General features: G+C 33.4%; 1 protein-coding gene across 1 annotated transcript in view; it reads left to right on the top strand.

The window, feature by feature from the left end:
* Positions 1-11,090: 11,090 nt before the first annotated feature.
* HELRODRAFT_173523 (hypothetical protein) overlaps positions 11,091-17,480 on the top strand; it is a gene marked incomplete at both ends in the record, with an annotated part of 12,645 nt that continues 6,255 nt past the window's right edge. The window contains 5 exons of the mRNA XM_009020130.1: positions 11,091-11,140; positions 12,000-12,247; positions 12,764-12,863; positions 14,416-15,548; positions 15,837-17,459. Coding sequence (XP_009018378.1) covers positions 11,091-11,140; positions 12,000-12,247; positions 12,764-12,863; positions 14,416-15,548; positions 15,837-17,459 — 3,154 coding nt within the window. The remainder of the gene's footprint in view (positions 11,141-11,999; positions 12,248-12,763; positions 12,864-14,415; positions 15,549-15,836; positions 17,460-17,480) is intronic.

Here is a 17,480-nt window from a genome sequence, read left to right as displayed (position 1 = left end):
AATTATAACAATAATAATAAAAAAGAAGGAAAAAAAGATGAATTATAACATCTATAACAATAATAATAATAATAAGTGCCACCAAACGAGTACAACAACAACAACAACAACAACAACAACAACAACAACAATAATAGTAATAAAAATAAAATAATTAGAACGCTGTAGTATACGGAGGAATATCTATCACGTGACAAGATGGCTGACGCTGAGTGTAAACGTACAATGCTGTCATGACGACGACGACGACGACGATGATGATGAAGAAGAAGATGGGATAAGGACGATGAGGACGATGATGATGATGAAGAAGAAGATGGGATAAGAACGATGAGGACGATGATGATGATGAACAAGAAGAAGATGAAGCTGATGATGACGACGAAGATAATAATGGTGCGATGATCACGAAGTTGATGATGACGATGATGATGATAGTGGCAATGATGATGACGACGACGATAATGACGATGATGATGATATGACGACGAAAATAATAATGATGATGATGGTGACGATGACCACACCAGGAGTAATTTTGCTTGTGATATTAACAATTAATACTATCATTTGTCTGCATTAGAGAAAGAAAAATACGACAAAAAAAACTACAATTATAATAATTAAAATAATAACGACTATTATAACGACAATAACAACAATAATAAGAATTATTATTATTATATAATTATTATTAATAAAAAGTTATAATTAATATTAATAAAAAACATCACATTACACAACGTAGGCATATGTACGTGCTAATCTGATGAATTCTTTACATCCTGAATTACCTTGCGTTCGAAGCCAGTTGCTGAGACACAAGACAATACATTTTTTTCAGCGTTTCTTTATAATGTAGTTATATATAATAATACATAAATAAATGTTGGAAGGAGACCATACTTTGTACAGTATTGTATGCATTCTATGGAATTGTTGGCATTAAGTCTCAACTTTCAGCTGGTCAAGGCCATTCGCTCGAATTCATACAGACACTGTTCAAATAAATGAACACACACACACACACACACACACACACACACACGCACACACGCACACACGCACACATACACACACACACATTTTAAATATGTATTTATAATAGTATAAATAATAATATCAGTACGACGGATTTAGCCATCATTATTATTATTATTGTTATTATTATTATTATCATTATTATTATTGTTGTTGTTGTTATTATTATTATTGTTATTATTATTATTATTATTATTATTATTATTATTATTATTATTATTTCATACTCTAACTAACAGCATGCAAGATATGAAACGATGGAAATGAAATTATGAATATAGGAAGTAGCAGTTGCGTTTGGTTCGTTACGCTTATTATTATTATTGTTATTATTTATTATTAGTAGTAATATTGTCGTTGTTGTTGTTGTTGTGGTTGTGGTTGTTGTTGTTGTTGTGGTTGTGGTTGTGGTTGTTGTTGTTGTTGTGGTTGTGGTTGTGGTTGTTGTTGTTGTTGTGGTTGTCGTTATCATTATTATCCTTATTATTATTTTTAATATTATTAGTGGTTGTAGTATTATTATTATTGTTGTGGTGGTTATCCTAATTATTATTATTATTGTTATTATTTTATTATTATTATTATCATCTTTATTATCATTATTGTTATTATTTATTATTATTATTTCTGTTTTTTACGATGACGCCACCATCAGATCGCGATGTGGAAGATGATAACATGGCTGGAACGAACGGCAGCAGGGCAACTTAAGCCAGGATTAACTGAATGTTGTCTGAATTTGATGACGATGACGTGGATGATGACGTGGTTATTGTTATTATTATTGTTTATTATTATTATTATGATTATCAATGTTATTATTATTATTAACAATATTATTATTATTTGAGAATTTATATAGCGCCCTTTAATATTAGCGCCCAGAGGTGTATGACGAAAAAATACATTATCGTATAATAATTATAGTAAATGATTGTAAGTTGTAAGTAATAGTCCAACAATCCAACCATCCATCCATCCATTTATCCATCCATATATATATATATATATATATATATATATATATATATATATATATATATATATATATATATATATATATATATATATATATATATATATATATATATATATATATATATATATATATATATATATATATATATATATATATATATATATATATATATGTATATATATATATATATATATATATATATATATATATATATATATATATATATATATATATATATATATATATATATATATATATATATATATATATATATATATATATATATATATATATATATATATATATATACAAATCAGTTATATTAATCTCTATATCTTGCTACACTTTCTATATATATATATATATATATATATATATATATATATATATATATATGTATACAATGTATAGAATATATATTGTATGTATAAATGTATTATATACATCTATATATAATTATTCATATATATATATATATATATTTATATATAAAAGATATAATATATAAAATATATATATATATAAGCCTGCAATGATTAAACTAGTCGCAGACACAAAAGGCCTAAGATAGATTCGCTTTGAGGAAGAGGACAGTACACGAATTCCATCCGGTGGAATAATGCAAATAATAATAATAATAATATCTGGCTAAAATTTTCAAAATAAATTAGAATAATAATAATGATGAATAAATTATGTTAAGTGATAGTAGTGATAATGTCGATGAATCAAAATAATAATAATAACAATAATAATATGGTCAATAAAATATTATTATTATTGAAATAATATTCATAAAATGAATTACAATCTGGTGAAATATCAATGGATATTATTGGCTCTGGCCACGAGTAGAGGTAACTTTCATTATTATAAATAAATCATTATTAATATTTTTTTTTATTTTATCATCTTTTAATTGTTGGTTTCATTGTTATTAGTCCTCATTGTAATGTAGAGAGGCGTTGTGGTCTAGTGGCTAAGGTTGTCGGCTTCTGCTACGTAGCCGCCGGGTTCGAGTACGACTAAAGAATTCCCTCTTATCACATGCGTTGCGTGTGGCATGCGTCGTTTGGTACGTATTCGCATGCACTGTCTGTGGGTTGATGACTTTTTTTTTATAAACTTTTGAAACGTGCAATGAACTTTAACTTGTCATAAATGCATGCCTCACAGACTCAGAAATCATGTTATTTGTGAATATTATTATCATACTACTGTTAATTTTTAGTTTATATGTCTATTTTTTTACTAAATACAAATTACTTCGTTGTCGAAAATACTTAATGCCATTTAAACAAATTTATGTTTTCATATCATAATTTGAAAAACTAGTTGTATCAGTATTCTGGCGTATTTGGTCATCATCAGCTTAGCATAGTGACCATCTATGTAGTCGCAATCTACATCATCAATCATGTTTTCGTCGTCATCATCGTCGTGACGTCATCGTCATCGTGACGTCATCATCTTCTTTCTCATAGACGTCATTATCATCGTGACCATAGAAGTCTAAATCGTCATTGCCATTATTATTATTACCATCATCTTCATCGTCATCATCATCTTCCTCTTCTTCATCTTCTTCTTTTTCATCATCGCCATGCTATCATCATTGTTAGCCTCATCACCTCCTTCACCATGGCCTCTTAATTGAGTAGCAATTCTTTCAGGGTTTGACATTTTGGAGAAATTGGAAAATTATTCAAACTTTTGTTCCAACGTTTAAAAAACATTCTATTGCTAGGCCTGAAAATTTTCAAACTTTTTTTTTCAACAAAAATGTCAATAAATCCATATTTATACACTAATTATTAAAAAAGATTTTGGCATTAACCACGGGAGATTGTTGTGGTCAGGGCCGTACTTAGGGAAGTGTGGAGGCCCTCAGAATGAATTGACGGCACAAAAAAACCCTTACTACTTAGATTATTTTTGTTTATTATTATTATCATTATTTTTGTTATTTATTTTCAAAATCAAATGATTATTATATTTCAAATTCGACGACCGCTTTAAATTTTGCCTCGGTGACATTTGTTGCGCAGTTTTCTATTAAAAGCAATGCCACAAGTACATCGTAAGTCGGTTAGTTTCGGGTGTGTAAAAGTTGAAAAATGTAAGAGTTCCGTGTTTTTAGTGGTTTCTAATTAGTGGAGGGCCCTTTATGAAAAGTCCCTAAAGTAGTAGCCCTACCTGCCCCATCACAGAGTCATTTCTGGTAGTTGGTGTTTCATAAATTCATGGGCCAACATTAATGTCGGTATGTTATAAGTTCACCATTCGCGTGTTATTTCTTTGCTTTTTTTATAATTTTTAGTTGTTGGTGTGTTTGTTTGTGTGAGTGTGTTTCTGTGGATTGTGTGTGTGTGGTGTGTGTGTGAACCTGTTTGTGTCTGTGGTGTATATGTTTCTGCTTGTGTCTGTTTGTGTGTGTGTGTGTGTGTGTGTAAGTGTGTGTGTGCGTGTGTGTGTGTGTGTGAACCTCCTGCACTCGCAGCAGCCTTCTCATTTTAATTCTCCTCCAACTCTCCCCAACGTTCTAATTTCATTTTTCACTTTGAAATTTTTTTTTTCAGAATAAAAATAGAAAAAAAAATTCTCGTTCCCTCTCATCTTTTTGTTTCAAGTTGAACATGTAAATTGCTTTGGTTCAGGTCAGTAGAACTAAGATCGTGATAATACTGATGATGATGATAATGGTGAAGATGATGATAATGATGATGAAGAAGAGGAAGAAAATGATAGGAAGGATAGCGATGATGATAACGATAATGATGATAATGATGATGATGGAGATAAAAAGCATGACGATGGTGCTAATGAAATAAAATTCAAAAGAATGACGACATGGGCATCTAAAAACTTAGGCTTTTATTTATTTATAAAACCATCTTTGCCATTGCCGTTATTGTTATCCTATCCTCATCATTATCATCATTATCATTATTATTATTATTATTTTTATTATTATTTTTATTTTCTTATTATTATTTTTATTATATATTTAGTGACTATCATGTGCTCTAACTAGCATTACCAGCAAACATCATCAGACGGCATCGCGTGACTTTCTCTCTCTCTCTCTCTCTCTCTCTCTCTCTCTCTCTCATTCTTTTTTTCCCTCTCTCTCTCACGCTTTCTCTCTCTCTCTGTTTTACTATCTTCCAATATCTTCCTTCCATTTATTCGGTTTTCCACATACTTGCACCTTTTTGGTCTCTATCTCACTTTTACATTTCTTATTCTTTTTCTTTATTCGATCCATCTGTTATTTTTTCTCCCAATGTCCTTAGCCTGTTTCCTCTCTATTCCTCTCTCTCTTTTTTTCTTTTTCACTTTCTTTTTCTCTCTCTCTTTCTATCTCTTTCTTTCTTTTCCATTTTTTATCATTTTTGCACTATTTTTCGCTTTCTTTATTTCCAACTCGATACATCATTCTATATTTTTTTCGTTTTCATCCATCAAAACGCTGTTGCGTTTTTTCTATTTTCTTTCATTCATTGAATTATTCATGAATTTTTTATTTATTTATTCATTTATTTATTCATTTGTTCAATCATTCATTCATTTATTCATTTGCTCATACATTAATTCATTCATTCATTCATTCTAATTTTCCTTTTTCATTCTTTCTTTTTTTCATTCTCTCCATCACCCTCACTAACACGCAATATTCGGATGAAAGTAAAATGGGAAAATAAATTGAGTGAAAAAATTATTTTTATTTTCAGACGATGATGGTGGTGGTGGGCTGCGAAGGCTTGTAGGAAAATTTTTCTAAAATAAGTTTTTCATTTTGTCTTTTATACATGGCATAAACATACAAACATACACACACACACACATATACACACATTCACACACACACATACACACACACATATATACACACATTCAGGCACACACACACACACGTCCACACACAAACGCATGAAAACTCACGACTGGAGCCCGGTAAAAATTGTCCTGTAAAGTTTTATTTTGGCGTCATTTTGATATCATATATATGAAGATGCATACGTACATATAGGCACACACATACACACACACACACACACACACACACACACACACACACACACACATAAACACACATACACATACGCACACACACACATACATATATGCATCTCTTAATAATGCATAAGTGAAAGAGGGAGGAGAGAGATAGAGAGTTTTGGTTATCTAGACTTTATTGTCGAAAAAATGAATATTACACTAAAACGTAAACAAACATTTTATGTATGTATGTACTTTTGTATGTACTTTTGAAAGTAGGTTTGTATGTATGCAGGCATGCCTGTTTGTTTGTTTTTATGTATGTTTGTTTGTATGTATGTATTTATTTATGCTCTGCGCTACTAATAACTTTTTTCATGCACGATTCCTGCCTGACAGTCCCAACTATTTGGAAAGTGCACACATCGGTGCTCCCACTGTTCCTCTTGCACCAGCCTCAACAGCGTACAACCTGGTTTTGTATCCTCTCTTGTTTAAATCATGAATCGGCTGTTCATACTTTGCAGTTTTTACATCGTGGCTCTGAGCATGATATCTTCGTACGACACAGTTAGTTCAATAACGATAACTGAATTTTTAAACTTTTTTTAAAATTTATCAGTACTCAATCCCAATTCCCTCAATGACTTTGGCAGCGCATTCCAAAGTGTCGGCCCAGCAACAGATAGGCTTCTTGCTTCTATATTCAATTGTGCCCTATTAACGGCCATCAGATTTAGATCATGAGACCTCAGTTAAACGCCTTTCAAAGCAGTTGATTTTCTGTCAAACTTCTCCATCAAATGCTGAAACAGGCATCCATTTAACATTTAACCAATGAAGATCGTTTGAAATTGGTGTTGCATAATCAAACTTTAAGGCACCTACAACAGTATGTATATGCATATGGTTGTATATTTAATTGTTTGTTTGTTTGTTTGTTCACTTGTATGTTCACTTGTATGTATGTTGAAATGACTTTGAAGTAAAATTTCTCAACCAACAAACCGAGAAAAAAATTGAAAAAATAAAGCTAAAAACAGAAAAAATAACTAAAAACCTTTGAAGAATTTGATGACAACCGAAAGAAACGTCCATAAGAACCCAAAAATTTATTAAAATATAGTTTCTCTTAAAAAATAGATAATTCAATTTATTACTTCCAATATAATAATATTAAATATGTAATTTTAAATAATATAATTATTCAAATTTCATTCCGTAATCTTTGGATTCTTGTCAAAACCGACAAGAAATCCGTGAGATATGGTAATACAAACGAATGCATACACGCCAGCACATTCGTACGGTGTTTGATTGACAGGTTAATAAACATATATATTATAAGTAATAGCTTTGACGACGATGAGGATGAGGATGATGTAGACTATGTATGATAGCAATTCTAATGGCGCTCACTCACTCACTCACTCACTCACTCACTCACGCACGCACACAAAAGCATTCGAGTATGCGATCACAAAAAAATGACATTACACTTATATCCAAATAAACATAGGATCAAACAAAAATAATGATAACGATTGATACAAACAAACAAAAATACATACATACATACATACATACATACATACATACATGAATGCATGCATACATACATGCAAACACAGAAACATACATACATACAAACAAAAATGCATACATACAGACAAACAAGCGCAAACAAAAACGCACCTGAACTGAATTATTAAAGAGAATTTAAAGGATAAGCTCGCACAACTCTTCGCAGATTGCCGACGTATTCAAAATTTGTACGTACACAAACCAACAAACATCATTTGTATAAACACATTCATACAGCATTCTACATACTAAACATACATGCATATACTAATACTTTCCAAAATCATACATGCATACTTATGCACAATATACAAAATACACCATAAAAACACCCAAATTGCAACAAAAAAAACTCAAAATACACCATAAACACAGCGGAAATACATTATAAGGAGTACCAGATGTCCAATTTAGAACATTGAATGAGTGATAGATTTTTGCCCCGTGTTCGTATCGATCAGCTTGCCTGGATTGTCAATGTAACGCTGTTATCATCTAAAGGCATTATCATAATTGTTATCATTTGGTGATAACTTTTATCACTATTATCTCGTTGTTTTACTTTTTATCATCATCTTCATCATCAACATCATCTTCATCAGCATCAGCCAGCAGCAGCAGCAGTAATAGTTTTCATCATCTTCATCTTCATCTTCATCACAATCACCATCATGACGTCGTTGTCATCATCTTCCTCCTCCTCCTCCTCTTCCTCTTCATCTTTTCTTCATTCACCTTTTCAACATCTTCTTCTTTTTTTCATCTTCTTTTCTTCATCATCACCATCACCATTTTTATCATCGTCGTCGTCGTCATCGTTGACTCCATTATCAATATAATAGGTTCTCCATGGCGACGAGATTAAATTATATAGCGCTGAGTTCAGCGACCTGACTGAATTATGTGTACAAACATTTATGGGGCTGCAAAAGAATTTTCTTCAATTTTTCTTATCGCGGAGGTCGATATGAATTGTTAAATTTGAGTAGTGGAGAGAGTGGGAGTTTGAAAGATTTGTTTCAAGATGAAGGGTGTTGAGTAAAGTAGTAGGAAAAATCATTCTTTTATTTTATTTGTTCGTTCGTTCGTTCGTTTGTTCGTTCTTGCAATTATTCTTTCGTTCTTTCGTTTGTTCATTCATTCATTCATACGTTTGTTTGTTTGTTTTGTTTTGTTTTGTTTTTGGCTCGTTTTGGTTCAGTTATTTAATTTTTTCGTTCATTTGTTCATTCAATCATACATTCATTCATCACTGACTTTCTTTGATTCATTCATCTATTCATTCCTTCAGCCATTCATTCATCATTCTTTCATAGAGTTAAATTTATTTAATTCAATGTCAACATCCATCATACTAAGAAAACATAGGTGTGTGCGTGTGTGTGTGTACGTGTGTGTGTATCTGTACGTATGTGTGTGTTTTTGTATGTGTGTGTGTGCGTGTGTGTGTGTGTGAGCTACGATTAATGAGTAGATGTGAGGAGTTAATTATGATAATGATGATGATGGTTATGATAGTAATGAGGATGATGATGATAATGATGGTTATGATGATGGTAATATTGATTCTATGGAGTGGCTTTGTACGTTTTCGCAACAAAAACCAATTAAGACTGCCAGGATAATGATGACGAGGATGATGATGATGATGATGATGATGACGACGCTGATGATGATGATAGTTACACTGATGATTATGATGATGATTGCGAAGATGATGAAGTTGATGCCTAAATAAACATTCCGACATTATCGTATGACGATGCTGATTTATGATGACGCAAAGATGGATGACTGTACCAGTAAGATTAACATTTGTGACGCCGCTACTACTACTACTACTACTGCTGCTGCTACTACTAATACTACTACTACTACTACTACTACTACTACTACTCTACTACTACTACTACTACTACTACTACAACTCTGCTACTACTACTACTACACTCCTACTACTACTACTACACTCCTACTACTACTTTAGCTGCTATAGCTTTTAATGAAGTTACTAAGTAACTGCTACGACCATTACTAACATAATTACATTACTAAAGTTACTAGCGTTACTTTTATTAGCAATTCCATTTCACATTAGTTTCGGTAAATCTGCTGGAGCTTGTCTTTTTTGATTATCTGGCTTTGCTGATAGAAATTTGGAATAAAAAAAGCATACATTACTATTTTACTAACATTACTCACTGAGAAGCGCGTTTTTCACTTTTGGGTCGCACTTACCGAAGCATAAAGCCCGCGTAAAAATGACTCCCCAATGTGGGCCATCAAACAACACTAACTACTTTTTATTCAATACTCCTGTCGCCGTTACTACAACTGCTACTACTACTGCGGCTACTGATGCTGCTACTAGCGCTGCTACTGGTGCTACTACTACTGTTTTTGCTATTACTACTGCTGCTACTACTTCACCATCTACTACTGCTGCTACTACTGCTACTACTACTGTTACTACTGCTGCTACTACTACTGCTACTATTACTGCTACTACTGCTGCTTCTAATACTGCTACTACTACTGGTATTGCTTGTACAACTGCTGCTGCTACAGACTACTACCTCAAACATGCAAATGTTATAACAACCCAACAATTCTCTATAATTCCATAATAATATTAATAATAACTTCGTAATAATATTCCTTATATTAATAATATTTGAGTGACAACTATTTACAATTTTTATTGCAGACAAAAGAGGGCTGTAGTCAGCGTCGCACTTGAAAAAATCAACATCGTCGTCTTCGTCATCATCATTGCCATCATCATCATCATCATCATCATCATCAGTGACGTTATCATCAACATCAATTTTTACTAACTTTATCATTGCTTTTGTTGTTATCCTCATCGTTTCGGCGCCATCATCTTCGTCATCATCTTCGTCATCGTTCTTACTTTCATCATTAATTTGTGGAACTTCCAATATTAACATTTTTGTATTTTTAATATCGATTTGTATCATTGTTGTCGTAGTCATCATCATCATCATCATCATCATCATTATCATCAACATCATCATCAGCATCATCCTCATCGTCGTCATCAGCCGCGATGTTCTCTCTCATTGTTTTGTTCAATTAATATGTCCGCGGAAAACATTTGCATGCGAGCCAACTGGGCGATAATGATGATGATGTCGGCCACGATAATGATGATGGTGGTGGTGGTTATTACTTTTCTATCAATGATATCATTATCATCATCAACAACGACGACAACAACATCGTCGTTGTCGCCATTTCAAAGTTATGAATGGCTCCCGGCCGTGACAACACTTATGGCCACGGATAAAAATAATAAGAATAATAATCGCAACAACATCAATAACAATAGTAATGACAACAACAGAAACAACAACAAGAACAAGAATAAAAATAAGAATAAGAATAAAAACAATATTATTAAAAATAATAATAATAATAATAGAATTAATAAAATAATTCTCCGCAATAAAAGTTCACAAATATGGCCCTGTTTGAGACTACTCACCAATACCCCGAATATGTTAACGATAAGTATTAATACTACCACCATCGATTGTGTAAATATTGACAGTACTACTAATACTACAACTACCACTACTGCTGCTACTACTGCTACTACTACTACTTCTACTACTACTGCTACTCCGGCTGCTTCTGATGTTACTACTATAACTGCTGCTGCTATAACTTTTGTTACTACTACTACTACTACCGCTACGTTTTATAATACTATTAATAATGCTATAACTGCTACCTATACTACAGCTACTATTACCGATAAAGCTACTACTACAGAAGTAACGAAAGCTTCTACTACTACTACGGATATTACTACTACTACTACAACTACAACAACAACTACTACTACAACTACAACAACAACTACTACTACTGCTACTACTACTGCTACTACTACTACTACTACTACTACTACTACTACTACTGCGACTGCTGGTAATTCTACGACTACTACTAATACTACCAACTATATTTTTGATAAAATTAACGTTGGAAAGATTTTTTCGGTTAATGTGAACATTATCACAAATAAAAATAGCCCAACATGCATTAATACTATCTGTAACGCTGGTAGCAACACAAATTTTGCTGGCAAGAAAGCAAGCATCTCTAAGAGGAATAGCAGAATTGATAATAGTATTACTACTACTACCACCACCACTACGACAACAACAACTACTACTACTAATACTACTTTTTCTACTTTTACTACTGCAACTATTACTCTTTCTGATTATAAAAATAAAAATAATAACATAACGAATATTAATAATAAGACGCTGTATATTTCTTTGGCGATTATTAAAAATAAATTCAATACTATCAAAACTTTTCCACACAACAACAACAACAACAACAACAACAACACTAGTAACAACGGCACTTGTAACAACAAAAAAGCTAACAACAAAAACTACAGACGCAACATCAGTAGCAGTAGTAGTAGTAGCAGTATCTACGGCGGCAGCATCAACCACACTAGCAGCCATAGCAGCAACTACAACGGCTACAACAACAACAGTAACATCACAGGCAGCAACAACAACAACAACACCAACAACGAAGGGTATAGCGATGAATGCGTGTACACATCTCAACTCTTCAGCCGGACAGTTTTAGGTTTGTAATTGATGTGGCTGCTGTCGCAGCCGATGATGTGGCAGCCGCTGATGATGATGACGACTACGACGACGATGATGGTGTTTGTGATGATGGATAGTGTTGTTTGTTGAAGATGATGATGATTGTGACGACGATGACGATGATGGTGATATATAAAGGGGATGGTGATTACGATGGCGATGATGATGATGATAGTGTTGTTTGTTGACGATGACGATGATGATGATGGCAATTGTGCTGATGACGTGACGATGATTTTCAGGATTGTAATGGTGATGATGAGAATGACGGTGGTGAAGAGGATGCTGATGACTAAAATGCAATGATGGTAAAGATGATGACAATGAAAATGTTTTAGATGGATGACAACGATGGTAATTAGACCGGCTTTACAAATAGCAGTAATTTAAATTTGCGTGTGTTGGAAGCGAATTTGTCCATGTTGAAAGTTATAACGGGCTGATGGTGGCGTGATGTTGGCACGATGATAGCATGATGACGTCATTTTTACAGGTTCGATTCTCTGCTTCGTGGGCACTATCACCAATGTAATGTGCTACGTCATCATCGCCAAAGATCAAACAACCAGACCGGTGGCCAATCTCATGCTGAGGTGATGATGACTATGATGATGATGATGATGATGATGATGATGATGATGATGATGATGATGATGATGATGATGATGATGATGATGATGATGATGATGATGATGATGATGATAACGATGACGATGATGATGATGATGATGAAAAATATGATGATGATGATGATGAAAAATATGATGATGATGATGATGAAAAATATGATGATGATGATGATGAAAAATATGATGATGATGATCAAAAAATATAATTATGATGAAATTTCTGGTGAGAACGGTGATGTTGACATCAATAGCGTTATAAAAAATTCTTCATCATCATCATCACTATCATCATCATCATTAAGATCGTTATCAGAATCACCTATTTCATGTTCATCGTCACCACCAGCAGCAGCAGTAGCAGTAGTAAAAGTAGTAGCCTTAGCATCATCGTAATTATTTCAACAACTTTCATCATTATTACCTTAGAAGGCGTTATTACAAAAATTCATTTCCGCTGTGTGAAAAATTCAAGATTAAGTTTAATAACGGCCATAAATCTGCCATCAAATTTATTTTTTCTGGTCATCATTCTCGTCATCATCTTTGTTGGTCACATCATCATCTTCGCCATTTGTCATCATCTATATCTTTCACACCATCGTCTTCATCATTCTTGTCATCCTCTTTATTGACTACACCACCATCAACTTTATCTTCATCATTTTGTCGCGATCTTTGTTGTTATTATTACTGTTTAATCGTCATCATCATCGTCGTCGTCTACATAGTCCTAATTCTCGTACATTTGTCATCATTGTCGCGAGACAACGTCATCAGTGTTATCAGCTTCATCATCATTTCCGCTGTGACCATCCATAATTGACATCATCCTTATCAGTTTTGCATTATCATCATGATTATCATCATCATCGTCACATCATCATCATCTTCACATCATCATCACCATCATCATTATCATCATCATTATTATCATCATCATCATTATCATCATCATCATCATCGTTGTCGTCATCGCCATCTTTCAAAATCAAGTCTAAACAGTTGTCTTGCTCGCATTTGTCATTTCTAGAATCCCATAACCGTTATAAGCATTAACGTTATTATTACATCATTGTCGTCGTCGTCTTCACCATCATCTTCATCATTATAATGACGACTTCTATCCGTATTATCATCGTCATCGTCACAATCATCCACATTCTTAGTATCTAACATTGTATTTCTTGATATCATATATCTGAATTTATTTTCATATATGTGATTCTCATCATACCACATATCTTAATGTCATATATCTTAGTATCGTATATCATATTTTTACTATCCTATGTCATGTATTTCATTATCGTATCTTATTGTCATTACATAATAAATTTATTATCATATTATCTTGATATCATGTATCTTGATATCATGTGTCTTATCATCATTTTATCATTTATCTTGTTATATCATACATCTTGTAATCACTATATCATTTCAAACACTCAAGCGTTTTCACCATCATCATCGTCGTTCTCGTCATCACCATCATCTTCATGATCCCACCCAACAGAGCAATCGCTGTTGTGGATACTCTGTTCCTCGTTACCATCTTCGTGTCTTACTCACTTCCGGCGCTTGTTGACTACTTGAACTTACCAGACCAGCAAAAACTACTTCTCGGAGATCACCATGATGGTGATCATTTTCATGGTGATTCGGCGAAAAATGGTGGTTTCTATGGTAATGTTACTACTGATGATGGCACTGCGAATGTTTGGTGGTCATCATCATCGTCGTCGTCGTCGTCATTGCCTTCTAAACTGTCTCCATCATCAACTTCTAACGATAGTTTCGCGTTTTTTCGAGGCCGTCAAATAAATAACGTCCACCAAACTTTTTATAAAAACATCAGCAAAAGCATCAGCAGCCTAAATGGCACTAATCGTTCAAATCTCTTTCAGTCATTTTCATCATTAATTTCAACACCATCACCATCTTCTTCTTCTTTATCATTATCTCTATCATCACAACCATCACCACAACCGTCAACATTTTTCTACATTTGGCTTCGAACCCGGCTCTACCTCCACCAATCCTGCTACATTGCCCAGATGGCTACCTACTGGACCACCGTTTTGAACGCTGCCTCCAGGTGGCTTATGATTTGTTTCCCTCACAAAGGTCCTAGGTTGTGCACCCTTCAAAGAGCTCGCGTCAGTCTGATTGCCGTGTCGGTATTTTGTGTGCTGTACAACCTGCCTAGGTATTTCGATACGAGTCTATGTTATAAAACCGATCAGTCGAATAGCTCGGTTAATGTAAATATTACAGACAAAAAAAATATCAGACGTGTGGTTAACGACAATTTTATTAACAACTACCACGACGACGATTTTGTGGACAACAGTAGTAACGCCGGAAGCATCAGCAAGTTTGAAGACAATGGCATCAACAATAACATCAATAACAACAACAACAACATCAGCAACAACAACAATAACAACAATAACATCAACAACAATAACATCAGCAACAACAACAACAACAATAACATTAGTAACAACAACGAAACCGAGATTGAAGTTCAGTTTTGCCGCACAATCTTGGGTGAATCGGATCTCTACCAGGAATATTACATCAACCAGGCCTACCTTTTCACAACATTCGTACTTCCATGTTTTCTGCTCGGCTTTTTCAACGCTGGTTATTATTATTATTAATATTAATATTATTATTATTACTATTATTATTATTATTATTTTATTATTTTTATTTCAAATACTTTTCAATATGATTCATGATGAGACGTTTCTTTTTATCATTTTGTTTCTTATTTTGGCACAAGTGAACTAAATTGTGTTTCCATTATTATTATTATTACCATTATTAATTATTATTTATATTAATATTATTTTTTATAATTATTCATATTATTATTATTATTATTATTATTATTATTATTATTATTCCATTGATGGGACCCTCCGACAGGTTTGATCATAAATTACAGGAAGCGCTCGATTAGGCGGCGAACTCAAAAGAGGATCGAACTCGTAAAAATGAATAATAATAAAAATAATAATAATAATAATAAGAACAATAATAGCAATAATAATAATAATAATAAAAGTATTAATAAACCGGACGATATCGATACGAAACGCTCCAAGTTCAGCTTCAGCAAGTTCAACCCGAAAGAGACGACAGCAGAGATGAACCGAAACGAACCGGTACTCGGTCGGATAGCAAATACCTGGCGTCGGAGGGGGGTGATGATGATGATGAGGAGAAAGGACGTGGAATGTCATGTTGATGATGATGATGGTGGAGGAGTTAGTGGTGATGGTGGTGGTGGTGGTCTTGACAGTAGGAACGTGTTGAATGTTAATACGTTTTCCAGATTTGACGATATTAAAAATAATAATAAATTTGAAATTAATAAAAATAGCCGAAATTGTAATGACGGAAGTGCTGAAAACAAATTCGATCATATGAATAATAGATTCAAGTATAAGTTGAGCCAAAAACAGCAGACGACCAATAACGAATCATTCGCATTTTCATTCGATTTCGATGACGAAGATAGCGAATACGGTCAGCCCATCTCTAAATGTCGCCACAACAATCATAAAAAACACAAAAACAGCAGCAACAACAACAACAATAATAATCATAACAACAATGTTGTTCATTGTTTTACCTGCTGCTACAAGAAAAATTGCAAAAATTCCATACCGATTTTAGTCGCCGGAGATTCGGTTCCGGTCGAAATTAGCCGATCTCTATCGGTATACAACGACAATCCGAAAACTCGATCCCGATCCAAAGTTTGGTGGTTCGATAACATAGGGAAGAAAAATGATAGTGAGGATGAAAGAAGAAAGGATGACGATGAAGGTAAAGGAAGAAGGAACGATGATGACGTCATTGGAGGTTGTCAGAATAAGAAAGCTGTTGTTGCTGGCGATAATATTAGTAGTGGTAATGATAATATAAAAAAATTAAACTTAAAATGTATCATCACATCTGCGGCTACTGAACCCACTGCAAATGGCGACAACATTACAGTTGTTAATCCTATTTATACCACCACTACCCCTGTTTCGTTTACTGCAGCTACCACTACAGCCACTACTACTGAAACTACTGCTATTACTGCTACTACAATATCTAGTAATTTTACTGCTACTGCCGTCACAACATCTTCAAAAAATGCTAACGAGGCGGACAGCATTGTATCAACCTTTACAACAATTGGTTACAAGAAAACCGGTGTTGATATTAATGATACAATTGATACAAACACAACTGACACTACTATATTTACCAACGATACAATTGATACTAACACAAAAACTGATACTACTATATCTACCAATGATACAAATGATACAGCGGGTGCTACTGCTAGTACTACTACTACAGATAGCAGTGTTACAGATGGATATAAATGTTTACTTAAGAAGATTGATGCCAGCAGCGAGATTAGCGCTAGTTTCAAATTAATTGACAAAGAGGATGAACATTTGAAGGAAGATGAAAGTGTTGAAAAATTTTTCAACAATGTTGACAACGTTGAGAGTTGCGCTTCCATTGCAGGCAAGGCGTTCGATCGTGTTGATTTTTTAGCAGCTT

The sequence above is a fragment of the Helobdella robusta genome, assembly GCF_000326865.2.
Source record: "Helobdella robusta unplaced genomic scaffold HELROscaffold_26, whole genome shotgun sequence".
Taxonomy (NCBI): domain Eukaryota; kingdom Metazoa; phylum Annelida; class Clitellata; order Rhynchobdellida; family Glossiphoniidae; genus Helobdella; species Helobdella robusta.
This window is presented reverse-complemented; position numbering and strand designations above follow the sequence as displayed.